This window comes from Procambarus clarkii, chromosome 3 (assembly GCF_040958095.1).
Source record: "Procambarus clarkii isolate CNS0578487 chromosome 3, FALCON_Pclarkii_2.0, whole genome shotgun sequence".
Classification (NCBI taxonomy): Eukaryota; Metazoa; Arthropoda; class Malacostraca; order Decapoda; family Cambaridae; genus Procambarus; species Procambarus clarkii.
In genome coordinates this window covers 60,467,706-60,495,698 of record NC_091152.1, presented here as the reverse complement: position 1 = coordinate 60,495,698, position 27,993 = coordinate 60,467,706, and the positions used below count along the sequence as shown (strand labels likewise).

Genomic DNA, 27,993 nt, shown 5'->3' with positions numbered 1-27,993 from the left:
CGACCACCTAATCACAATACTTCTAATTCGTGTTTTCTTTCCTTCTCTTTCACGTTTTTCTCTCTCTCTTTCTCTTCTTTCTTCTCTTTCTTGCTCTTCTTTCCTTTCTTGTCTTTCTTTTTCCTTTTCTTCTAATTCTAAATGCTTCATTTCCATTTCTTTTTCTTTCAATTCCTGTTCTATTTCTAATTTCTTCCATTCTATCACACGATTTATTTCTACGGCACGCATTTTGACAGTTAGAAAACTTATATTTAGTTCACCCGCATCAATTTCACCATCACTACCTTTATCTTCCTTTTCAGTGGCAACTACTACCTCGCTTTTCTTTGTACTATGTGCCTCACTTTCCTGTTTCTCCCCGGCCTTCAAATGTTTGTGAACTTTTGACAAGATCTCAACACGGGAATCACTTTCACGAATTTTTATCTCCAGATAGGCACTCACCAGCACCAGTTCTTGCTTTCCCAGATATTTCAATCTGGAAAGACTGTCCTCCTTGTTCAGAAAGTTCTGAACATCGTCCAAATCTTCAATGGTCACTTTCTCCGAAATTGTCACTTAAGTGGTGCACGAACACTTAATACACCGCTTCACTTTAGCACTTAACTCACCGAGCACTGTACTTCGCCAATACTGCACTTTATCGCACCTAGCACCTCACTTGCCAACATTGCACTAAATCACACCGAGCACCGAACAGGACGTACAACGTCCAAATCATTACAAACAGGGGAATTATTTACAGGGGATTCCACTACGTCACCACCCCTGTCAAGCATACTTGACAAAGGATCGGATCCCGCTGGGGATGCCAATTATGTTATGGCCCTACTGGGACGCAACCGGGTTCTTCTCTGATGGTAGTAGAGTTTGGGAATCCGGCCCCAAGTTAGTAGAGGCTTTCAAGGAGTGAGAACCGTAACGCAAGTTAAAACAATAGGGGAGGTACACAAATACTCCAGTTTTCTGATATATGTATATTCTCTTATATATATTCCTTTATACCCTTTATAATATATATATATATATATATATATATATATATATATATATATATATATATATATATATATATATATATATATATATATATTTATAAATATATATATATATATATATATATATATATATATATATATATATATATATATATATATATATATATATATATATTCCCACCACCATATGTAAAAAGACGCAGGAATTATTACTACATTATTATATAACGTTTAGTCTTCCTCCGAAAACACTTGACACTCTGGGTGGCCTTGGTTCCTTCTTCCGTGGCCCACGATGACTACTACGAATCTACCCTGGCCACAGGCCAGCCAAATCACAGTCCCACTGGGTGCTTCGTCGTGATGGCCTTCAACCACAATCCAGCCTGTAGCTGGCAGGTACTGATCAGCCTCGCTGTTTAGGCCACTCTACGACTGATGCTAGGGTTGCGAGCCCTAGCCAGAAGCCTCGTGTGACTCGCTGGTCACTCTCCTCATGCAGCACCCCAGCGGGTGGTCTCTTCCACCAGCCAGCCCCGGATAAGGCGATTCCTGACACTGCCACTCCTCAGGCAGGCTGTTATACTCTCAACAGAGTTTGTCCGAGGGTGGCTCACAGCTTCTTCAAAGCAGATTGGTGAAGAGACCTTGGCTGCCTTGGGTAGACTGATCCATCATCCAACATAGCAGTCCCAGGTTGACTCTGCAAGCAGACACGTCATTAGTATACTGGAACACTACCTGGGACCACTAGGAAACATCACTTACTAGCTTAGACAGAAACGTCCACCTCTTCTCTCCATAGATGGCGTTCACTGTCTAAGCACTACCTCACCAGAGGTCAGCAGCGACTACTCCATGAGCCAATTAAGACGGGAATCCAGCGCCTATTGCCGGCATATCCTGTCACCACTAGATGGCGTAGTCCATTTGGAGGGGTTTCGGGAGCGGACTCACAGATGGCGTTGTCGTCACTGCTCCGTGCTCCGACGATGGACTCGGGTTCGTAACAGGGCCGGTGAAGGTGAGAGGGGCGGGTGAAGGTGAGAGGGGCTGGTGAAAGTGAGAGGGGCTGGTGAAGGTGAGAGGGGCTGGTGAAGGTGAGAGGGAGTAGTAGGATGGCGACGTATAGGCCCTTTTTCGGGAAAAAGGGCCGATATTACCCAGGGGTGTATGGGCCCTTTTTTTTCAGGCAAATGTTCCCCTACGCCCCACCGGATTCAACGAACTTTGGAAAAGGGTCGATATGCTCTTAGAGGTTTCTTATGAGGAAAATAATTTCTGAGATTTTAGAAGTTTGTTAAAAGCTCTTATGATGAAAATAAGTTCATAGAAGTTTGTTAAGAGTTCTTATGGGAGAAATTAAAATATCAGGTTATGCGTGTCAGGGGTTTCAGATAAATTTGACCTGTCGGTGATTTGGAATTACGGAATTCTTATGAGGAAAATAATTTCTGAGATTTTAGAGGTTTGTTAAGAGTTCTTATGAGGAAAATAAGTAGGAAAATCTTAAAGAAAAAATTTAGAATAAAAGGATCCGTATTACCCAGGAGTTCCATCTAAACTTTATGGACATATTTGGCCAGTTTTCAAAACCGCGTATTTTTCAAATACCAATTTCTGATAATATGTTCATATAAGTTTGTTAAGAGTTCTTATGAGGAAAATAATTTCATAGAAGTTTGTTAAGAGTTTGTATGAGAGAAATTCAAATTTTTCAGAGTTCAGTTTTAAGAAAATATTTCAGAGTTTCAAATAATCATAGAAGTTTATTTATATGTTTATGGCCGAATTTTGTAAAAAGACCGTTTTCAGAGAATATTGTCTTATGCAAGTTAGGATAGGTAATATGCAAGTTAAGTTAGGATAGGTAAGTTAGGTTAGGTTAAGTTAGGTAATTTATGTTAAGTTAGGATAGGTAGGTAGGGTTAGGTAAGTTAGGTTAGGTTATGCAAGTTAAGTTAGGTTAGGTTAGTTAAGTTAGGATAGGTTAAGTTAGGTAAGTTAGGCTAGGTTAAGTTAGGTAATTTATGTTAAGTTAGAATAGGTAGGTTAGGTAATTTAGGCTAGGTTAAGTTAGGTAATTTATGTTAAGTTAGGATAGGTAGGTTACATAAGTTAGGTTAGGATATGTAAGTTAGGTTATGTTATGCAAGTTAAGTCAGGATAGGTAAGTTAGGTTAGGTAAGGTAAGGTAAGTTAGGTTAGGTTAAGTTAGGTTAGGTTAGGTAAATTTGGTTAGGTTAGGTCAAATTAGGATAGGTTAAGTTAGGTAAGTTAGGTTAGGGTTAGTTAGGTTAGGGTAAGCTAGGTTAGGTTTAGGAACATTATTGTAACTAAGTAACATTGGGTGGGGAGGATAGGTTAGGTAGGTTTAAGCAGTGTTGTACAGAGAACAGTTTTAAAGGTAAAGTGTCTAAGAAAATATATTGTAACAGAAGTGCAAGTTTGATATGAAAAGTTGAACTAGTTACATTTTGGAGAGAAATTTTATGCCTGAAGATGTCTTAGAGAACAACAATGATGTCTTAAAGTATAACTTGTTGGAAGAAGGAGAGTTTCTTTGATGAACGAAGGTGTTTTAGAGAACAACATTGATGAACGAAGGTGAGTTAGAGAGTACCTTTAATGGCTCTGAGATTAACTTTTGATAGCTCCGAGAAAACTTTTTGATGTCTTAGAGAAGAACATTGATGTCTTTGAGAACAACATTGATGTCTTGGAGAACAACATTGAAGATTGAGATAACCTTTGATGGCTTTGAGAATAACTTTGATGCCATAGAGAATAACTTTTGATGACATAGAGAATAACTTTATGTCTTAGAGAAGAACATTGATGACAGATAATAACTTTTGATGTCTTAGAGAATAACTGATGAACGAAGATGTCTGGGAAAGTTTCTCTGATGAACGAAGATGACTTAGAGATTAATTTTTGATGACTTAGAGATTAACTTTGATGACTCTGAGAATAAGTTTGATGACTTAGAGAATAGCTTTGACGACTCTGAGAATAACTTTGAGGATATGAGATCACCTTTTGATGACTATGAGAATGACTTTGATGTCTTAGAGAACAGCTTTGATGACTCTGCGAATACCTTTGATGACTCTGAGAACACCTCTGATGACTCTGAGAATAACTTTTGGTAGCTCTGAGAATAACTTTTGGTAGCTTTGAGAAAAACTTTTGGTAGCTCTGAGAATAACTTTAGATGTCTCTGAAAATAACTTTTATGGATGAAGATGTCTGAGATTAACTTTTGATAGCTCTGAGAATAACTTTTGTGGACATGAGCAGTATTTTGACCATTTTGAATATGTCTTTGATTGTGTCTTTTGATGTATCGAAGAGTATTTTTGGTGTCTCAAAGAGTGTCTTTGATGTCTGAAAGGGTGTCTTTGATGTCTCAAAGGATGGCTTTGATGTCTGGAAGAGCGTCTTTGACTATTTTTCTTACTTAACGACATATAATTTTAGTTACGAAAGTGCTGAAAGAAGTTACATTTGACTAATTTTGTACTCTACGATGTATACTGTTAGTTACAAAAGTGTGAAACGAAGTTACATTTGACTATTTTTCTTACTTAACGACACATAATTTTAGTTAGGAACTGTGATGAATATGACTATTTTTAGTTGACTGACGAATAATTTTAGTTAAGAAATGATGAACAAAGACTATTTCAATTGATTGACGATAGATAAAGTTAGTTATGAATAGTATTGAAAAGTTTCCTTTGACAATTTTTTAGCTAAGAGAAAGGTTATTTTAGTTAAGAACAGTGTTGAATGAGATTAATCCTGACTATTTTCTGTTGATTGACAAGTAATTTTTAGTTAATAAGTTACAAGAAAGGTTTGTCTTTGTAAATTTGGAACTGAATAAAGTGTAGATTTGTTTAACAATAGGGTTGGTAAGAACTATTAAGTTGACTACGAGAATTACTTTGACATAGTTTTGCAAATAAAACTGGGTGACTAAATTTGTTGGGGGAACTGTATTGCTAATGATAATATTTGACAAAGAACTAGTTAGTAAATGGAAGAAACAAATGGTTTAAAGAAACAAAGAACATAAAAAATTGAGACTAATTAAGGGAATGAACACAGTGAACATACGAAGATCACAGAAAACATGTAAGAAAAGTTGATGAACACAGTGGACATGTAGGGAATATGAACTTACAGAGAACATGAAAACATGATAAGGAGAATAGGGAATACAAAGAAATGAACAATGAACATGTGAAGAACATAGAGAATATGACAAAGAATGTAGAAAACTTGTAAGTGAAGGTGATAAGCAAAGTGATCTTGTGAGGAACATGAACTTGTGGAGGAACATGAATATTGACAAAGAACACAAAAAATATGGAAGATAGCATGAATATTGAGTATAAAAGTTATAAAGAGAACATGCGATGAACATGAAAACATAGAAAATATGACTAGAATTTGTAGAGAACATCATGAGACTAAGAGAAAGATCACAGAAAAATGGAGATACTGGTGAAAAATATGAACTGAACACGCTGTGAACATTTTGCAGAACATGGAGTGAACACGGAAAACATGGAAGAGAACACAGTGAATATAGAGAAAATATGCAAATACAGTACGATTATTGAAGGTTTGGATAAGTTGGGGGGAGGTAAAGGAAGGTAAGGGAGGGAAAGGGTAAGGTGCGATTTTTGACCGTGTGAATATTGCTTACTTGGGTAAACAAAAGGTATTGAAGGTAAGATGTTATATGACTGTGTGAATGTTACACAGCTGAGTACAAAAAGGGTATTAAAGGTAATGATGCTTACTTTGATAGACTGGAGAGGGGCTTGATCTGAAATAATTTGATGAACATTGAACTAAGTGAAGAACATGAGTTGGAACTCGGTGATTTCAGTTTGATTTATTTGCAGGGAGGTCTGAAAATGTTGTTGGGTGTTTAAATCTCTGGGGATTTGGACTGATAGTAGTGAATTTACAGGAGTGAACTTGGACAGAGGACAAGAGCTAGAGTTCGGTAACACTATTTTTCTTTATTTACTTAGTTAGAAGTACGATGGGTTTAAATTTCAGGAAAATTGATGGGTTAATAACGAAGATACGAGAGGGAAGTAAGGTGAGGGACGAGATCTGGAGCTTGGTAACTAAATTGTCGTATTGTACGTTTTTTTAAATAAAGCGAGTATAAATTTTAGGAAAATTAGACTGTTAGTAAAGAAGTTAAGGGGATAAACTAAGGCTGAGGACAAAAGCTGGAGCTCAGTAATTGACATGATCTTATTTACTCTGTCTGAAATACAGCGGGTTTAAATTTCAGGGAAATTGATCTGTTACTAAAGAACTTGTACAAATGAACTATGGCGAAGGACCAGAGCTTGAGCTCGGTAGCTGACTTGATCTTATTTACTGTGTTTGAAATATAGGGGGTTGAAATTTAAGGGAAATTGATTAGGTATTACCGAAGATACGAGAGGGAACAAAGGCTGAGGACATGAGCTAGAACTTGGTATTTGTTCGGATCTTATTTACTACGTCTGAAATATGACATGAAATTGGGCTATTAGTAGCAAAAATGTGGTCTCTAACAAATTTTGGTCTTCAATTGGACTCTGATTAATTTCGGTCATGAACTGGACTCTGAAGAATTTTACTCACAAAGTGGACTCTGACAAATTTTTTATATAAAATGGACTCTGATGAAAATTGGTTTGGAAATGGACTCTGTCTAATTTTCACAGATTACAGGTCTCTGAATATTTTCTGGCACAACAGGACTCTGTTAATTTTCAGGGTATAACTCGACTCTGATTATTTTCAGCATAAACTGGACTCTGAAGAATTTTGCTCACAAAGTGGACTCTGAAGAATTTTGAGCTCTAACTGGTTTCTGACTAATTTTCGGTCTTAAATGCATATAAAACTAAATGTCATGGCTAAGATGTCTGTTTTCCTTAACAAAACGTCTAAGACAATAATCTCTGATAATGGTCTTTTTACAAAATTTGGTCATAAACATATAAATAAACTTCAATGATTATTTGAAACAAACTTCTATGAAATTATTTTCCTCATAAGAACTCTTAACAAACTTATATGAACATATTATCAGAAATTGGTATTTGAAAAATACGCGGTTTTGAAAACTGGCCAAATATGTCTGTAGAGTTTACCTGGAACTCCTGGGTAATACAGATCCTTCTTTTCTAAATTTTTTATTTAAAATTTTCCTACTTATTTTCCTCATAAGAACTCTTAACAAACCTCTAAAATCTCAGAAATTATTTTCCTCATAAGAATTCCTTAATTCCAAATCACCGACAGGTCAAATTCAACTGAAACCCCTGACACGCATAACCCGATATTTTAATTTAATTTCTCCCATAAGAACTCTTAACAAACTTCTATGAACTTATTTTCATCATAAGAACTTTTAACAAACTCTAAAATCTCAGAAATTATTTTCCTCATAAGAAACCTCTAAGAGCATATCAACCCTTTTCCAAAGTTCGTTGAATCCGGTGGGGCGTAGCGGAACTTTTGCCTGAAAAAAAGGGCTCATACACCCCTGGGTAATATCGGCCCTTTTTCCCGAAAAAAGGGCCTATACGCCGTCATCCTACTAATAAAGGGGCGGGAGAAGGTGAGAGGGACTGGTGAAGGTGAGAGGGGTGGGTGAAGGTGAGAGGCGCCGGTGAAGGTGAGAAGGGCCGGTGAAGGTGAGAGGGGCCGGTGAAGGTGAGAGGGGCCGGTGAAGATGAGAGGGGCGGGTGTAAGTGAGAGGGGCGGGTGAAGATGAGTGGGGCGGTTGAAGGTGAGAGGGGCGGGTGAAGATGAGAGGGGCCGGTGAGTAGTAGGAGTGACACGGTAAAACCGTTTTTTTTTCTGGAAAAAATCGGGTTTAGCGTGTCAGGGTTTCTAGGTGAATTTGGGCAGTCACTGATTTGGAATTATGGAATTCTTAGGAGAAAAATAATTTCTGAGATTTTAGAAGTTTGTTAAGAGTTCTTATGATGAAAATATGTTCATAGAAGTTTGTTAAGAGTTCTTATAGAAGAAATTCTAAATCGGGTTTTGCGTGTCAGGGTTTCTACGTGAATTTGGCCAGTCACTGATTTGGAATTAAGGAATTCTTATGAGAAAAATAATTTCTGAGATTTTAGAAGTTTGTTAAGAGTTCTTATGATGAAAATATGTTCATACAAGTTTGTTAAGAGTTCTTATAGAAGAAAATCTAAATCGGGTTTTGCGTGTCAGGGTTTCTAGGTGAATTTGGCCAGTCACTGATTTTTAATTAAGGAATTCTTATGAGAAAAATAATTTCTGAGATTTTAGAAGTTTGTTAAGAGTTCTTATGATAAAAATATGTTCATAGAAGTTTAAGAGTTCTCATGGGAGAAATTCAAAATCCTGTTTTCCGTGTCAGGGTTTTCTAGGTGAATTTGGCCAGTCTACGAAAATTAGTCAGAGTTTGGTTTATACCCAAAATTATTCAGAGTCCAGTTTGTGCCCTAAAATATTCAGAGTTCAGTAATGACCGAAAATTATGCAGAGTCTATAGAAGACCAAATTTTAACACAGTCCCCTAAAGACCGAAAAATAGTCAGAGTCCACTTGGAGACCAAAATATTTCAGTTTTGCTCACACCTGCGTTCTTAAAAGAGTTCTTATTTAGGAAATTCAAATATTGTCAGAGTTCCAATAAAGACCTAAAAATTAGGCAGAGTCCAGTTTAAGGCCAGATATATTCAGAGACCAATTTTCATCAGACCATATCCAAACCAAAATTTGTTAGAGTCTGCATTTATATGAGAAGTCTTAATATTAACCTATCAATTTCCCTGAAATTTTAAACAGTCCTATTTCAGACGTAGTAAATCAAACCGAGACAGTAAGCGAGCTCCAGCTCCTGTTCCTGCCTTAACCCAATCTCATAACATCTTTACTAACAGTCCAATCACCCTTAAATTTTATACATTCATATTTCTAACTTAGAAAAATAGATCCGAACAATTACTGAATTCTAGCTCCTGTCCTCAGCCTTCGTTCCCTCTCGTATCTTCGTTAATACCTAATTAATTTCCCTGAAACTTATACCCTCTGTATTTCATACACAGTAAGTAAGACGAAGTCAGTTACTGAGCTCCAGCTCTTGTCCTCAGCCTTAGTTTATCCCCTTACCTTCTTTACTAACAGCCTAATTTCCCTAAAATTTATACCCGCTTTATTTCAAACATCGTATGATACGACATTTTAGTTAACGAGCTCCAGCTCTTGTCCCCCACCTTACTTCCCTCATGTATAATCGTTATTAACACATCAATTTTCCTGAAATTTAAACCCGTCGTACTTCTAAGTAAATAAAGAAAAATAGTGTTACCGAACTCTAACTCTTGTCCATTGTCCAAGTTCATTCCTGTAAATTTACTAGTATCAGTCCAAATCCCCCGAGATTTAAACACCCAATTACATTTTCAGACCCCCATGCAAATAAATTAAAAGGAAATTACCGAGTTCCAACTCATGTTCTTCACTTAGTTCAATGTTCATCAAAATTATTTCAGATCAAACCCCTCTCCAGTCTATCAAAAGTAAACATCATATCCTTTTATGTAAGGTTATGTAAGTTAGGTTAGTTTGTTAAGTTAGGATAGGTAAGTTAGGTTGGGTTAAGTTAGGTTAGGTTAAGTTAGGTAATTTACATTAAGTTAGGTTATTTATGTTAAGTTAGGATAGGTAAGGTAAGCTAAGTTAGGTTAGGTAAGGTAAGTTAGGTTAGCTTAGGTAAGTTAGGTTAGGTTAGGGAAGTTAGGTTAGGTTAGATAAGTTAGGTTTGGTTAAGTTAGATAAGTTAGGTTAGGTAAGGTAATGTAGGGTAAGGTAAGGTAAGGTAAGGTAAGTTAGGTTAGGTTAGGTAAGTTAGATTATTTTATACAAGTTAAGTTAGGTTAGGTTAGTTAAGTTAGGATAGGTAAGTTAGGAATGGTTAAGTTAGGTAAATTACGTTAAGTTAGGTTAGGTTATGCAAGTTATGTTAGGTTAGGTAAGTAAGGATAGGTTAAGTTAGGTTAGGGTAGGTTAGGTAAGTTAGGTTAGGTTAAGTTAGGTAATTACGTTAAGTTAGGATAGGTATGTTAGGTAGGTAACATTAGGTGGGGAGGATAGGTTAGGTAGGTTTATGCAATGTTGTTCAGAGAACAGTTTTAAAGGTAAAGTGTCTAAGAAAATATATTTTATCCGAAGTGTAAGTTTCATATGAAAAGCTGAACTAGTTACATTTGGAGAGAAATTTTTATGACTGAAGATGTCTTAAAGAACAACATTGATGTCTTAAAGAATAACTTGATGGAAGAAGGAGAGTTTCTTTGATGAACGAAGGTGACTTAGAAACAACATTGATGAACGAAGGTGAGTTAGAGATTACCTTTGAAGACTCTAAGATTAACTTTGATGAACGAAAGTGAGTTAGAGATTACCCTTGATGACACTGAAAATAGCTTTGATGACTCTGAGAATAACTTTGAGGATATGAGAGTACCTTTTGATGAGTCTGAAAATGACTTTGATGTCTTAGAGAACAGCTTTGATGACTTAGAGAACAACTTTGATGAATGAAGATGTCTTAGAAAGCTTCTCTGATGAATGGAAGGTTACTTAGAGAATAACATTTGATAACTGAGATTAACTTTTTGATGACTGAGATTAATTTTTAATGTCACTGGGAATAACTTTTATGACTTAGAGAATAACTTTGATGAATGAAAGTGACTTAAAAATTACCTTTGATGACTTAGAATAACCTTGATGATTCTGAGAATAATTTTTGATGTCTTAGAGAACGACTATGATGAACGAAAGTGAGTTAGAGATTACCTTTGATGACTGAGAATATCTTTGATGACTTTGAGAATGACTTTTGAAAACATGAGTAGTATTGTTTGATAGCTCAGAGAATAACTTTTGATGACATAGAGAATAACTTTATGTCTTAGAGAACAACATTGATGTTTTAGAGGGTAACTTTGATGAATGAGAGTGACTTGGAGAATAACCTTGATGACTCTGAGAATAACTTTTGATGTCTTAGAAAATAACTTTGATGAACAAAGATGTTTTGGAAAGTTTCTCTGATGAACGAAGGTGACTCTGAGAATACCTTTGATGACTCTAAGATTAACTTTGATGACTTTGAGGACAAGTTTGATGACCGAGATTAATTTTTAATGTCTCTTGGAATAACTTTGATGACTCTGAGAATACCTTTGATGACTCTGAGAATAGCTTTTGGGTAGCGTTGAGAATAACTTTTGATGTCTTAGAATAACTTTTGATGACTCTGAGAATAACTTTAGATATCTCTGAGAATAACTTTGATGGACGAAGATGTCTTAGAAAGCATCTCTGACGAACGAAAGGTTACTTATTGAATAACTTTTATGATGTAGAGAACAACTTTGATGATTGAGATTAACTTTAGATGTCTCTGAGAATAAGTTTGATGAACGAAGATATCTTACAAAGCAACTTTGATGTTGCGAAGAATAACTTTGATATCTCAAAGAGTACCTTTGGTGTGTTTGAGTGTCCTTGATGTCTCGATAAGTGTCTTTGATGTCTCGAGAGGTGTCTTTGAAGTCTTTGATGTCTCAAAGAATGTCTTTGAGTGCAACTTTGATGTCTTTGAGTAAGTCCTTGATGTCACGAAGAGTGTCTTTGACTATATTTCTTACTTAACGACACATAATTTTAGTTAGGAACAATGATGAATATGACTATTTTTTAGCGAAGTGAAAGGTAACTTTATTTAAGAACAGTGTTGGAAAGAGGCTACACTTGACTATTTTCAGTTGAGAGAAGTGATATTGCAGTTAAGAAATGAAAAGGAAACATGATGAAAGTGACTGTTTTTAGTTGACTGACGAATACTTTATTTAAAAAACAAAAACATGATGAACATGACTTTTCTGTTGATTGATGGATAATTTTAGTTAGGAAATGACAATGAAACATGATGAACATGGTTATTTTCTGTTGACTGGGGAATAAGTTTAGTTAAGAAATGATGAAAGTTATTATTTTTAGTTGATTGACGATGGATAAAGTTAGTTATAAACAGTGTTGGAAAGTTTCCTTTGACAATTTTTTAGCTAAGAGAAAGGCCATTTTAATTAAGAACGGTGTTGAACGAGGCTAATTCTGACTATTTTTAGTTGATTGGATAATAAGTTTAGTTGAGAAATGATGAAAGTGACTATGTTTTAGTTGATTGGCGAAAGATTTTTTTAGTTAAGGAACGTTAAATAACATGTAAGGGAATGAACCCAGTGAACATATGGAGAACAAGGCAAAGAACACAGAAAACATGCAAGAAAAGTTGATGAATACTGTGCACATGCTGGGAATATGAACTTACAGAGAACAAGAAAACATGATAAGGAGAATAGGGAATGCAAAGAATGAACAATGAACTTGTGAAGAACATAGAGAATATGACAAAGAATGTAGAAAACATGTAAGTGAAGGTGATAAACGAAGTGATCTTGTGAGGAACATGAAGTTGTAGAGGAACATGAATATTGCCAAAGAACACAAAAAAATATGGAAGACAGCATGAATATTGAATATAAAAGTTGTAAAGAGAACATGCGATGAACATGAAAACATAGAAAATATGGCTAGAATTTGTAGAGAATATCATGAGACTAAGAGAAAGATCAAAGAAAAAATGGAGATACTTGTAAAAATATGATCTGAATGGGCTGTGAACATATGAAGAACATGGAGTGAACATGGATGAGAATACGAAGAGCACAGTGAATATAGAGAAAATATGCAAATATAGTACGATTATTGAAAGTTTGGGTAAGTTGGGGATGAGAAGGTAAGGGAGGGAAAGGGTAAGGTGAAATTTTTGACCGTGTGATTATTGATTATTGGGGTAAACAAAAGGTATTGAAGGTAAGGTGTTACATGATCGTGTGAATATTACATAGCTGAGTACAAAAAGGGTATTAAAGGTAATTATGATTACTTTGATAGACTGGAGAGGGGCTTGCTCTGAAATAATTTGATGAACATTGAACTAAGGTGGGGGACAAGAGCTGGAACTCAGTAACTGGCTTGATCTTATTTACTGGGTCCAAAATACAGCAAGTTTAAATATCAGGGAAATTAGTCTGTTAGTAAAGAAGTTATGGGGATAAACTAAGGCTGAGTACAAGAGCTGGAGCTGGCTTACTGAAATTATATATTTCACTGCGTCTGAAATATGACTGTTTAAAATTTCAGGGAAATTGATAGGTTAATATTGAGACTACACTTATAAATGCGGACTCTAACAAATTTTGGTCTGGAAAGTCTCTGATGAAAACTGGTCTCTGAATATTTCTGGCCTTAAACTGGATTCTGCCTACTTGTCGGTCATTACTGGACTCTGACAATATTTGAATTTCCTAAATAAGAACTCTTTAAGAACGCAAGTGTGAGTAAAACTCTGAAATATTTTGGTCTCCAAGTGGACTCTGACTATTTTTCGGTCTTTAGGGGACTCTGTTAAAATTTGGTCTTCTATGGACTCTGCATAATTTTCGATCATTGCTGGACTCTGAATATTTTCGGGTTCAAACTGGACTCGTGACTAATTGTCGTAGATTGAAGGACTGATTATTTTTGGGTATAAATTGGACTCTGAATATTTTCAGGCATCTTCTTGAGGTTATCTTGAGATGATTTTGGGGCTTCTTTTAGTGTCCTCGTGGCCCGGTCCTCGACCAGGCCTACACCCCCAGGAAGCAGCCCGTGACAGCTGACTAACACCCACGTTCCTATTTTACTGCTAGGTAACAGGAGCATAGGGGTGAAAGAAACTCTGCCTATTGTTTCTCACCGGCACATGGGATCGAACCCAGGACCACAGGATCACAAGTCCAGCATGCTGTCCGCTCGGCCGACCGGCTCTCGGCATAAATTGGACTCTGACGAATTTCTGTCTATAACTGGACTCTGATGAATTTTGAGCTTAAACTGGATTCTGAATAATTTTCTGTATTTACTGGACTCTGGCTAATTTTTTATCTTAAATGAACGCTGCCTAATTTTCGTAGATTACAGGACTTTGAATATTTTCTGGCACAAACTGGACTCTGAAGAATTTTGCTCACAAAGTGGACTCTGAAGAATTTAGGTTAATAACAGGTCTCTGTTAATTTTCAGGGTAAACCTTGACTCTGATTATTTTTAAGGCATAAACATAAACTGCACTCTGATGAAATTTGAGCTTTAAACTGTCTCTGATTATTATTTGGGTCTTTACAGGTGAAACAGCCGTAAATGGTTATAAAACTTAAAGTCATGACTAAGATGTCTGTTTTCCTTAACAAAACATCTAAGGCAATATTCTCTGAAAATGGTCTTTTTTACAAAATTTGGTCATAAACATATAAATAAACTTCTGTGATTATTTGAAACTCTGAAATATTTTCTTTAAGCTGAACTCTGAAAAATTTGAATTTTCCCAATAAGAACTGTTAACAAACTTCTATCAAATTATTTTCCTCATAAGAAATCTTCAACAAACTTTTATGAACATATTCTCAGAAAATGGTATTTGAAAAATACGCTTTTTGGAAACTGGTAAAATATGTCCGTAGAGTTTACCCGGAAACTGTGTGACTTAAACACGATATTTCTAAAAAATTTCTATAAGATTTTCCTACTTATTTTCTCCCATAAGCATTCTTAACAAACTTCTAAAATCTCAGAAATTATTTTTCTCATAAGAATTCCTTAATTCCAAATTACTGACAGGCCAAATTTACCTAGAAACCCTGACACGCTAAACACGATTTAAAAAAAAAAAAAATCGGCTTTAGCGCTTCATCCCTACTACTCCGGTGAAGGTGAGAGGGGCTGGTGAAGGTGAGAGGGGCTGGTGAAGGTGAGAGGGGCGGGTGAAGGTGAGAGGGGCGGGTGAAGGTGAGAGGGGCGGGTGAAGGTGAGAGGGGCTGGTGAAGGTGAGAGGGGCGGGTGAAGGTGAGAGGGGCGGGTGAAGGTGAGAGGGGCGGGTGAAGGTGAGAGGGGCGGGTGAAGGTGAGAGGGGCGGGTGAAGGTGAGAGGGGCAGGTGAAGGTGAGAGGGGCGGGTGAAGGTGAGAGGGGCTGGTGAAGGTGAGAGGGGCGGGTGAAGGTGAGAGGGGCGGGTGAAGGTGAGAGGGGCTGGTGAAGGTGAGAAAGGTGGGTGAAGGTGAGAGGGGCTGGTGAAGGTGAGAGGGGCTGGTGAGGGTGAGAGGGGCGGGTGAAGGTGAGAGGGGCGGGTGAAGGTGAGAGGGGCAGGTGAAGGTGAGAGGGGCGGGTGAAGGTGAGAGGGGCTGGTGAAGGTGAGAGGGGCGGGTGAAGGTGAGAGGGGCTGGTGAAGGTGAGAGGGGCTGGTGAGGGTGAGAGGGGCGGGTGAAGGTGAGAGGGGCTGGTGAAGGTGAGAGGGGCGGGTGAAGGTGAGAGGGGCGGGTGAAGGTGAGAGGGGCGGGTGAAGGTGAGAGGGGCCGGTGAAGGTGAGAGGGGCGGGTGAAGGTGAGAGGGGCTGGTGAAGGTGAGAGGGGCTGGTGAAGGTGAGAGGGGCGGGTGAAGGTGAGAGGGGCTGGTGAAGGTGAGAGGGGCGGGTGAAGGTGAGAGGGGCTGGTGAAGGTGAGAGGGGCTGGTGAAGGTGAGAGGGGCGGGTGAAGGTGAGAGGGGCTGGTGAAGGTGAGAGGGGCTGGTGAGGGTGAGAGGGGCGGGTGAGGGTGAGAGGGGCGGGTGAAGGTGAGAGGGGCTGGTGAAGGTGAGAGGAGCTGGTGAAGGTGAGAGGGGCCGGTGAAGGTGAGAGGGGCGGGTGAAGGTGAGAGGGGCTGGTGAAGGTGAGAGGGGCGGGTGAAGGTGAGAGGGGCGGGTGAAGGTGAGAGGGGCTGGTGAAGTTGAGAGGGGCGGGTGAAGGTGAGAGGGGCGGGTGAAGGTGAGAGGGGCTGATGAAGGTGAGAGGGGTGGGTGAAGGTGAGAGGGGCTGGTGAAGGTGAGAGGGGCACAAGACCAGCTGGGAGCGTGACAGGGTAATTACAGGGCGGGACAGGTAGGGTCCGCAACCACTGGAGGGAGGTGAAGGGACCCACAGGAGATGAGTGTATACATTAGAGATGAGTGGGGCCACAGTAGGCCACAAGATGTCCCTGGAGGAGGAGGAGGAGGGAAGATGCTGCTCCAGACGGGGCCACAGTAGGCCACAAGATGGCCTTGGAGGAGGAGGAGGGAAGACGCTGCTCCAGACGGGGCCACAAGATGGCCTTGGAGGAGGAGGAGGGAAGACGCTGCTCCAGACGGGGCCACAAGATGGCCTTGGAGGAGGAGGAGGAGGAGGGAAGACGCTGCTCCAGACGGGGCCACAAGATGGCCTTGGAGGAGGAGGAGGGAAGACGCTGCTCCAGACGGGGCCACAAGATGGCCTTGGAGGAGGGAAGACGCTGCTCCAGACGGGGCCACAAGATGGCCCTGGAGGAGGAGGAGGAGGAGGGAAGACGCTGCTCCAGACGGGGCCACAAGATGGCCTTGGAGGAGGGAAGACGCTGCTCCAGACGGGGCCACAAGATGGCCTTGGAGGAGGGAAGACGCTGCTCCAGACGGGGCCACAAGATGGCCCTGGAGGAGGAGGAGGAGGAGGGAAGTCGCTGCTCCAGACGGGGCCACAAGATGGCCCTGGAGGAGGAGGAGGAGGAGGGAAGACGCTGCTCCAGACGGGGCCACAAGATGGCCTTGGAGGAGGGAAGACGCTGCTCCAGACGGGGCCACAAGATGGCCTTGGAGGAGGAGGAGGGAAGACGCTGCTCCAGACGGGGCCACAAGATGGCCTTGGAGGAGGGAAGACGCTGCTCCAGACGGGGCCACAAGATGGCCTTGGAGGAGGGAAGGCGCTGCTCCAGACGGGGCCACAAGATGGCCTTGGAGGAGGGAAGGCGCTGCTCCAGACGGGGCCACAAGATGGCCTTGGAGGAGGGAAGACGCTGCTCCAGACGGGGCCACAAGATGGCCTTGGAGGAGGGAAGACGCTGCTCCAGACGGGGCCACAAGATGGCCTTGGAGGAGGAGGAGGGAAGACGCTGCTCCAGACGGGGCCACAAGATGGCCTTGGAGGAGGGAAGACGCTGCTCCAGACGGGGCCACAAGATGGCCTTGGAGGAGGGAAGGCGCTGCTCCAGACGGGGCCACAAGATGGCCTTGGAGGAGGGAAGGCGCTGCTCCAGACGGGGCCACAAGATGGCCTTGGAGGAGGGAAGACGCTGCTCCAGACGGGGCCACAAGATGGCCTTGGAGGAGGGAAGGCGCTGCTCCAGACGGGGCCACAAGATGGCCCTGGAGGAGGAGGAGGAGGAGGGAAGTCGCTGCTCCAGACGGGGCCACAAGATGGCCCTGGAGGAGGAGGAGGAGGAGGGAAGACGCTGCTCCAGACGGGGCCACAAGAACAAGGAGGACGGGGCCCATATTACCCGACAAGATAATGGCGGTGGAAACGTTTTGGAGGAGTCGATAAATGAAGTAATTTGCGTTAGGACGCGAAGGTGGGATAAATCGTCTCAACCAATTGGTGTCTTACACAAGAGTGATCAGGTGGCGCGTCATGGCTGCTTCCTAGAGAACCTTGTCAAAAAAATTAGGCTGCAGAAGAGGCTGTAGTTTACCTCAGCTGCCAGTTAATTGGTCATCAGTGATTTGATAAATTACTAGACAGAGAAAGTTATGTTTGGGGCAATGGAGTCTGTGGCGTCATGATTGGAGATTTGCATCGGGGGCGGATAGATTCTGTTATGAATAGGATGGTGATTGGGGGTAATAGATTGAACAAGGATGGATAGATGAGAGCGTTGATGAGAGGCTATGAACGAGGCCATGAATGGGTTTACTAGCGTTGAAATGGAAAGAATAATGGAAAGAAGATATGTGGAACGGAAGATAAACGAATGGATATAATATATATAACTATGACCTAATGGGTTAAAACTATTTACGACCCTATTAATGGGTTATCTGGGTGATGAATAGTGGCATCATCGAGGCGGTGGATTGGCGGATCAGTACCATGATTAATTTGCTTATAAAATGGATAAGTGTTAATGTGATACAGCGCAATAGGCCAATCCACCACTCCATGATGGATGGGGTGGTGGATGTACACGGAGGAGGTGACCAATTGTGAATATTGTGTACCACAACATGTGCCCATGAGAACCTGTACATCTCCCACCCATAGCCCCCATGGCAGCTACAACACGCCCACCAAGGTGTCCCATAATCCCATGCTAAATAGTACATACTACCCCCCCCCCCCCGTCCTCCCATGATGGGAGGCAGCATATACTGTTTCTCAAAATATTACTGCATCAATACAACCCAATAAATAGGGGTTCCAGCAGATTATTGGTGTTTGCACAAGAACACGGGGTGAAGTTCTAGTGTTCTAGGGCACTAGTGTATCTAGTATCTCAGATACTGGTGTATCTGGTACTCACCTAGTTGTCTTTGCGGGGTTTGAGCTCTGGCTCTTTGGTCCCGCCTCTCAACTGTCAATAAACTGGTGTACAGATTCCTGAGCCTACTGGGCTCTATCATATCTACAGCCTCCACCACAACACTACTTAATGCATTCCATTTGTTAACTATCCTGACACTGAAAATAAAATTTCTAACGTCTCTGTGGCTCATCTGGGTACTAAGTTTCCACCTGTGTCCCCTTGTTCGTGTCCCACCCACGCTAAAGAGTTTGTGTTTGTCCACCCTGTCAATTCCCCTAAGAATTTTGTAGGCGGTTATCATGTCTCCCCCTTACTCTTTACTCTAGTAAACATCTACAGATGAACAGCTCACATCTAACCTGCATACTTTATAATTATAATCGGCGCTTGTTACAAGCATTTTTGTTCTATATAATATGTAGGACGTTACAACCCCTGACCTTGCTCCCTGATCACGCCAGACAGTAATATGCCTCACACAAACACAGGATATAAAACCCACTCACAAAATTTCCATTATTAATTTGACATGAGACGAGCGGAAGAACATTATTAACTTAGTAATGAAGAGACAGTTTTTTGTAGCTCTTTAAATCCGTTCCTTTCACACATATATTGGCGTCAGAAATATTGCTTTGGCCTCACAGACCATCACCCTCACTGTGTGAAGACCATCACCCTCACTGTGTGAAGACCATCACTGTGTGAAGACCATCACCCTCACTGTGTGAAGACCATCACCCTCACTGTGTGAAGACCATCACTGTGTGAAGACCATCACCCTCACTGTGTGAAGACCATCACCCTCACTGTGTGAAGACCATCACTGTGTGAAGACCATCACCCTCACTGTGTGAAGACCATCACCCTCACTGTGTGAAGACCATCACTGTGTGAAGACCATCACTGTGTGAAGACCATCACCCTCACTGTGTGAAGACCATCACCCTCACTGTGTGAAGACCATCACTGTGTGAAGACAATCACCCTCACTGTGTGAAGACCATCACCCTCACTGTGTGAAGACCATTACCCTCACTGTGTGAAGACCATCACCCTCACTGTGTGAAGACCATTACCCTCACTGTGTGAAGACCATCACCCTCACTGTGTGAAGACCATTACCCTCACTGTGTGAAGACCATCACCCTCACTGTGTGAAGACCATTACCCTCACTGTGTGAAGACCATTACCCTCACTGTGTGAAGACCATCACTGTGTGAAGACCATCACCCTCACTGTGTGAAGACCATTACCCTCACTGTGTGAAGACCATCACCCTCACTGTGTGAAGACCATCACTGTGTGAAGACCATCACCCTCACTGTGTGAAGACCATTTCCCTCACTGTGTGAAGACCGTCACCCTCACTGTGTGAAGACCATCACTGTGTGAAGACCATCACCCTCACTGTGTGAAGACCATCACCCTCACTGTGTGAAGACCATCACTGAGTGAAGACCATCACCCTCACTGTGTGAAGACCATCACCCTCACTGTGTGAAGACCATCACCCTCACTGTGTGAAGACCATCACTGTGTGAAGACCATCACCCTCACTGTGTGAAGACCATCACCCTCACTGTGTGAAGACCATTACCCTCACTGTGTGAAGACCATCACTGTGTGAAGACCACCACCCTCACTGTGTGAAGACCATCACTGTGTGAAGACCATCACCCTCACTGTGTGAAGACCATCACCCTCACTGTGTGAAGACCATTGCCCTCACTGTGTGAAGACCATCACTGTGTGAAGACCATCACCCTCACTGTGTGAAGACCATCACCCTCACTGTGTGAAGGTCATCACTGTGTGAAGACCATCACTGTGTGAAGACCATCACCCCTCACTGTGTGAAGACCATCACCCTCACAGTGTGAAGACCATCACTGTGTGAAGACCATCACTGTGTGAAGACCACCACCCTCACTGTGTGAAGACCATCACTGTGTGAAGACCATCACTGTGTGAAGACCATCACCCTCACTGTGTAAAGACCATCACTCTGTGAAGACCATCACCCTCACTGTGTGAAGACCATCACCCTCACTGTGTGAAGATCATCACTGTGTGAAGACCATCACTGTGTGAAGACCATCACCCCTCACTGTGTGAAGACCATCACCCTCACTGTGTGAAGACCATCACTGTGTGAAGACCACCACCCTCACTGTGTGAAGACCATCACTGTGTGAAGACCATCACTGTGTGAAGACCATCACTGTGTGAAGACCATCACCCTCACTGTGTGAAGACCATCACTGTGTGAAGATCATCACCCTCACTGTGTGAAGACCATCACTGTGTGAAGACCATCACTGTGTGAAGACCATCACCCTCACTGTGTGAAGACCATCACTGTGTGAAGACCATCACCCTCACTGTGTGAAGACCATCACTGTGTGAAGACCATCACTGTGTGAAGACCATCACTGTGTGAAGACCATCACTGTGTGAAGACTATCACCCTCACTGTGTGAAGACCATCACCCTCACTGTGTGAAGACCATCACCCTCACTGTGTGAAGACCATCACTGTGTGAAGACCATCACCCTCACTGTGTGAAGACCATCACTGTGTGAAGACCATCACCCTCACTGTGTGAAGACCATCACTGTGTGAAAACCATCACCCTCACTGTGTGAAGACCATCACCCTCACTGTGTGAAGACCATCACCCTCACTGTGTGAAGACCATCACTGTGTGAAAACCATCACCCTCACTGTGTGAAGACCATCACCCTCACTGTGTGAAGACCATCACCCTCACTGTGTGAAGACCATCACCCTCACTGTGTGAAGACCATCACCCTCACTGTGTGAAGACCATCACTGTGAGAAGACCATCACTGTGTGAAGACCATCACTGTGTGAAGACCATCACCATCACTGTGTGAAGACCATCACCCTCACTGTGTGAAGACCATCACTGTATGAAGACCATCACCCTCACTGTGTGAAGACCATCACCATCACTGTGTGAAGACCATCACCCTCACTGTGTGAAGACCATCACTGTGTGAAGACCATCATCCTCACTGTGTGAAGACCATCACCATCACTGTGTGAAGACCATCACCATCACTGTGTGAAGACCATCACCCTCACTGTGTGAAGACCATCACTGTGTGAAGACCATCACCCTCACTGTGTGAAGACCATCACCCTCACTGTGTGAAGACCATCACCCTCACTGTGTGAAGACCATCACTGTGTGAAGACCATCACCCTCACTGTGTGAAGACCATCACCCTCACTGTGTGGAAGACCATCACCTCACTAATGTGAAGACCATCACCCTCACTGTGTGAAGACCATCACCCTCACTGTGTGAAGACCATCACCCTCACTGTGTGAAGGCCATCACCCTCACTGTGTGAAGACCATCACTGTGTGAAGACCATCACCCTCACTGTGTGAAGACCATCACCATCACTGTGTGAAGACCATCACTGTGTGAAGACCATCACCCTCACTTTGTGAAGACCATCACTGTGTGAAGACCATCACCATCACTGTGTGAAGACCATCACCCTCACTGTGTGAAGACGATCACTGTGTGAAGACCATCACTGTGTGAAGACCACCACCCTCACTGTGTGAAGAACATCACTGTGTGAAGACCATCACTGTGTGAAGACCATCACTGTGTGAAGACCATCACCCTCACTGTGTGAAGACCATCACCCTCACAGTGTGAAGACCATCACCATCACTGTGTGAAGACCATCACCCTCACTGTGTGAAGACCATCACCCTCACTGTGTGAAGACCATCACTGTGTGAAGACCATCACCCTCACTGTGTGAAGACCATCACCCTCACTGTGTGAAGACCATCACTGTGTGAAGACCATCACCCTCACTGTGTGAAGACCATCACCCTCACTGTGTGAAGACCATCACCCTCACTGTGTGAAGACCATCACCCTCACTGTGTGAAGACCATCACTGTGTGAAGACCATCACCCTCACTGTGTGAAGACCATCACCCTCACTGTGTGAAGACCATCACTGTGTGAAGACCATCACCCTCACTGTGTGAAGACCATCACTGTGTGAAGACCATCACCCTCACTGTGTGATGACCATCACTGTGTGAAGACCATCACCCTCACTGTGTGAAGACCATCACTGTGTGAAGACCATCACCCTCACTGTGTGAAGACCATCACCCTCACTGTGTGAAGACCATCACCCTCACTGTGTGAAGACCATCACTGTGTGAAGACCATCACTGTGTGAAGACCATCACCCTCACTGTGTGAAGACCATCACCCTCACTGTGTGAAGACCATCACTGTGTGAAAAAAAATCACCCTCACTGTGTGAAGACCATCACCCTCACTGTGTGAAGACCATTACCCTCACTGTGTGAAGACCACACCCTCACTGTGTGAAGACCATTACCCTCACTGTGTGAAGACCATCACCCTCACTGTGTGAAGACCATTACCCTCACTGTGTGAAGACCATCACCCTCACTGTGTGAAGACCATTACCCTCACTGTGTGAAGACCATTACCCTCACTGTGTGAAGACCATCACTGTGTGAAGACCATCACCCTCACTGTGTGAAGACCATTACCCTCACTGTGTGAAGACCATCACCCTCACTGTGTGAAGACCATCACCCTCACTGTGTGAAGACCATCACCCTCACTGTGTGAAGACCATTACCCTCACTGTGTGAAGACCATCACCCTCACTGTGTGAAGACCATCACTGTGTGAAGACCATCACCCTCACTGTGTGAAGACCATTTCCCTCACTGTGTGAAGACCATCACCCTCACTGTGTGAAGACCATCACTGTGTGAAGACCATCACCCTCACTGTGTGAAGACCATCACCCTCACTGTGTGAAGACCATCACTGTGTGAAGACCATCACCCTCACTGTGTGAAGACCATCACCCTCACTGTGTGAAGACCATCACCCTCACTGTGTGAAGACCATCACCCTCACTGTGTGAAGACCATCACCCTCACTGTGTGAAGACCCTCACTGTGTGAAGACCATCACTGTGTGAAGACCATCACCCTCACTGTGTGAAGACCATCACCCTCACTGTGTGAAGACCATTACCCTCACTGTGTGAAGACCATCACTGTGTGAAGACCATCCACCCTCACTGTGTGAAGACCATCACTGTGTGAAGACCATCACCCTCACTGTGTGAAGACCATCACCCTCACTGTGTGAAGACCATTGCCCTCACTGTGTGAAGACCATCACTGTGTGAAGACCATCACCCTCACTGTGTGAAGACCATCACCCTCACTGTGTGAAGGTCATCACTGTGTGAAGACCATCACTGTGTGAAGACCATCACCCCTCACTGTGTGAAGACCATCACCCTCACAGTGTGAAGACCATCACTGTGTGAAGACCATCACTGTGTGAAGACCACCACCCTCACTGTGTGAAGACCATCACTGTGTGAAGACCATCACTGTGTGAAGACCATCACCCTCACTGTGTAAAGACCATCACTCTGTGAAGACCATCACCCTCACTGTGTGAAGACCATCACCCTCACTGTGTGAAGACCATCACCCTCACTGTGTGAAGATCATCACTGTGTGAAGACCATCACTGTGTGAAGACCATCACCCCTCACTGTGTGAAGACCATCACCCTCACTGTGTGAAGACCATCACTGTGTGAAGACCACCACCCTCACTGTGTGAAGACCATCACTGTGTGAAGACCATCACTGTGTGAAGACCATCACTGTGTGAAGACCATCACCCTCACTGTGTGAAGACCATCACTGTGTGAAGATCATCACCCTCACTGTGTGAAGACCATCACTGTGTGAAGACCATCACTGTGTGAAGACCATCACCCTCACTGTGTGAAGACCATCACTGTGTGAAGACCATCACCCTCACTGTGTGAAGACCATCACTGTGTGAAGACCATCACTGTGTGAAGACCATCACTGTGTGAAGACCATCACTGTGTGAAGACTATCACCCTCACTGTGTGAAGACCATCACCCTCACTGTGTGAAGACCATCACCCTCACTGTGTGAAGACCATCACTGTGTGAAGACCATCACCCTCACTGTGTGAAGACCATCACTGTGTGAAGACCATCACCCTCACTGTGTGAAGACCATCACTGTGTGAAAACCATCACCCTCACTGTGTGAAGACCATCACTGTGTGAAGATCATCACTGTGTGAAGACCATCACTGTGTGAAGACCATCACCCTCACTGTGTGAAGACCATCACCCTCACTGTGTGAAGACCATCACTGTGTGAAGATCATCACTGTGTGAAGACCATCACAGTGTGAAGACCATCACCCTCACTGTGTGAAGACCATCACCCTCACTGTGTGAAGACCATCACCCTCACTGTGTGAAGACCATCACCCTCACTGTGTGAAGACCATCACCCTCACTGTGTGAAGACCATCACCCTCACTGTGTGAAGACCATCACCCTCACTGTGTGAAGACCATCACCCTCACTGTGTGAAGACCATCACCCTCACTGTGTGAAGACCATCACCCTCACTGTGTGAAGACCATCACTGTGTGAAGACTATCACCCTCACTGTGTGAAGACCATCACCCTCACTGTGTGAAGACCATCACCATCACTGTGTGAAGACCATCACCCTCACTGTGTGAAGACCATCACATCCACCCCCTGTGTGAAGACCATCACTGTGTGAAGACAATCACCTCACTGTGTGAAGACCATCACTGTGTGAAGATCATCACTGTGTGAAGACCATCACCCTCACTGTGTGAAGACCATCACTGTGTGAAGATCGTCACTGTGTGAAGACCATCACCCTCACTGTGTGAAGACCATTTCCCTCACTGTGTGAAGACCGTCACCCTCACTGTGTGAAGACCATCACTGTGTGAAGACCATCACCCTCACTGTGTGAAGACCATCACCCTCACTGTGTGAAGACCATCACTGTGTGAAGACACATCACCCTCACTGTGTGAAGACCATCACCCTCACTGTGTGAAGACCATCACCCTCACTGTGTGAAGACCATCACTGTGTGAAGACCATCACCTCACTGGTGAAGACCATCACCCTCACTGTGTGAAGACCATTACCCTCACTGTGTGAAGACCATCACTGTGTGAAGACCACCACCCTCACTGTGTGAAGACCATCACTGTGTGAAGACCATCACCCTCACTGTGTGAAGACCATCACCCTCACTGTGTGAAGACCATTGCCCTCACTGTGTGAAGACCATCACTGTGTGAAGACCATCACCCTCACTGTGTGAAGACCATCACCCTCACTGTGTGAAGGTCATCACTGTGTGAAGACCATCACTGTGTGAAGACCATCACCCCTCACTGTGTGAAGACCATACACCCTCACAGTGTGAAGACCATCACTGTGTGAAGACCATCACTGTGTGAAGACCACCACCCTCACTGTGTGAAGACCATCACTGTGTGAAGACCATCACTGTGTGAAGACCATCACCCTCACTGTGTAAAGACCATCACTCTGTGAAGACCATCACCCTCACTGTGTGAAGACCATCACCCTCACTGTGTGAAACCATCACCTCACTGTGTGAAGATCATCACTGTGTGAAGACCATCCACTGTGTGAAGACCATCACCCCTCACTGTGTGAAGACCATCACCCTCACTGTGTGAAGACCATCACTGTGTGAAGACCACCACCCTCACTGTGTGAAGACCATCACTGTGTGAAGACCATCACTGTGTGAAGACCATCACTGTGTGAAGACCATCACCCTCACTGTGTGAAGACCATCACTGTGTGAAGATCATCACCCTCACTGTGTGAAGACCATCACTGTGTGAAGGCCATCACTGTGTGAAGACCATCACCCTCACTGTGTGAAGACCATCACTGTGTGAAGACCATCACCCTCACTGTGTGAAGACCATCACTGTGTGAAGACCATCACTGTGTGAAGACCATCACTGTGTGAAGACCATCACTGTGTGAAGACTATCACCCTCACTGTGTGAAGACCATCACCCTCACTGTGTGAAGACATCACCCTCACTGTGTGAAGACCATCACTGTGTGAAGACCATCACCCTCACTGTGTGAAGACCATCACTGTGTGAAGACCATCACTCCACTGTGTGAAGACCATCACTGTGTGAACACATCACCCTCACTGTGTGAAGACCATCACTGTGTGAAGATCATCACTGTGTGAAGACCATCACTGTGTGAAACCATCACCCTCACTGTGTGAAGACCATCACCCTCACTGTGTGAAGACCATCACTGTGTGAAGATCATCACTGGTGAAGACCATCACAGTGTGAAGACATCACCCTCACTGTGTGAAGACCATCACCCTCACTGTGTGAAGACCATCACCTCACTGTGTGAAGACCATCACCCTCACTGTGTGAAGACCATCACCCTCACTGTGTGAAGACCATCACTGTGTGAAGACTATCACCCTCACTGTGTGAAGACCATCACCCTCACTGTGTGAAGACCATCACCATCACTGTGTGAAGACCATCACCCTCACTGTGTGAAGACCATCACCCTCACTGTGTGAAGACCATCACTGTGTGAAGACCATCACCCTCACTGTGTGAAGACCATCACCCTCACTGTGTGAAGACCATCACTGTGTGAAGATCATCACTGTGTGAAGACCATCACCCTCACTGTGTGAAGACCATCACTGTGTGAAGATCATCACTGTGTGAAGACCATCACCCTCACTGTGTGAAGACCATCACCCTCACTGTGTGAAGACCATCACCCTCACTGTGTGAAGACCATTACCCTCACTGTGTGAAGACCATCACCCTCACTGTGTGAAGACCATCACTGTGTGAAGACCATTACCCTCACTGTGTGAAGACCATCACCCTCACTGTGTGAAGACCATCACCCTCACTGTGTGAAGACATCACCCTCACTGTGTGAAGACCATTACCCTCACGTGTGAAGACCATCACCCTCACTGTGTGAAGACCATCACTGTGTGAAGACCATCACCCTCACTGTGTGAAAGACCATTCACCCTCACTGTGTGAAGACCCACCCTCACTGTGTGAAGACCATCACTGTGGTTGAAGGACCATCACCCTCACTGTGTGAAGACCATCACCTCTCACTGTGTGAAGACCAATCACTGTGTGAAGGACCATCACTGTGTGAATACCATCACCCTCACTGTGTGGAAGACCATCACCCTCAAATGTGTGAAGACCATCAACTGTTGTGAAGACCCATCACCCTCACTGTGTGAAGACCATCACTGTGTGAAGACCATCAACCCTCACTGTGTGAAGACCATCACTGTGTGAAACCATCCACCCTCACTGTGTGAAGACCATCACATGTGTGAAAGACCATCACCCTCACTGTGTGAAGACCATCACCCTCACTGTGTGAAGACCATCACCCTCACTGTGTGAAGACCATCACTGTTGAAGACCATCACCCTCA

At 43.4% G+C, this 27,993-nt stretch overlaps 2 protein-coding genes across 2 annotated transcripts; both read left to right on the top strand.

Moving 5' to 3' along the window:
- The first annotated feature begins 3,598 nt into the window (after positions 1–3,598).
- Positions 3,599–10,622, top strand: LOC138369092 (alpha-(1,3)-fucosyltransferase FucT-like). The gene is made up of 3 exons (XM_069332028.1): positions 3,599–3,608; positions 3,951–4,152; positions 10,505–10,622. Exons 1-3 carry the CDS (start codon positions 3,599–3,601, stop codon positions 10,620–10,622), a joined length of 330 nt encoding a protein of 109 aa, XP_069188129.1.
- A 6,151-nt stretch (positions 10,623–16,773) lies between these two features.
- Positions 16,774–17,697, top strand: LOC138369085 (uncharacterized). The gene has a single exon (XM_069332018.1). It carries the CDS (start codon positions 16,774–16,776, stop codon positions 17,695–17,697), a length of 924 nt encoding a protein of 307 aa, XP_069188119.1.
- The last annotated feature ends 10,296 nt before the right edge of the window (positions 17,698–27,993 follow it).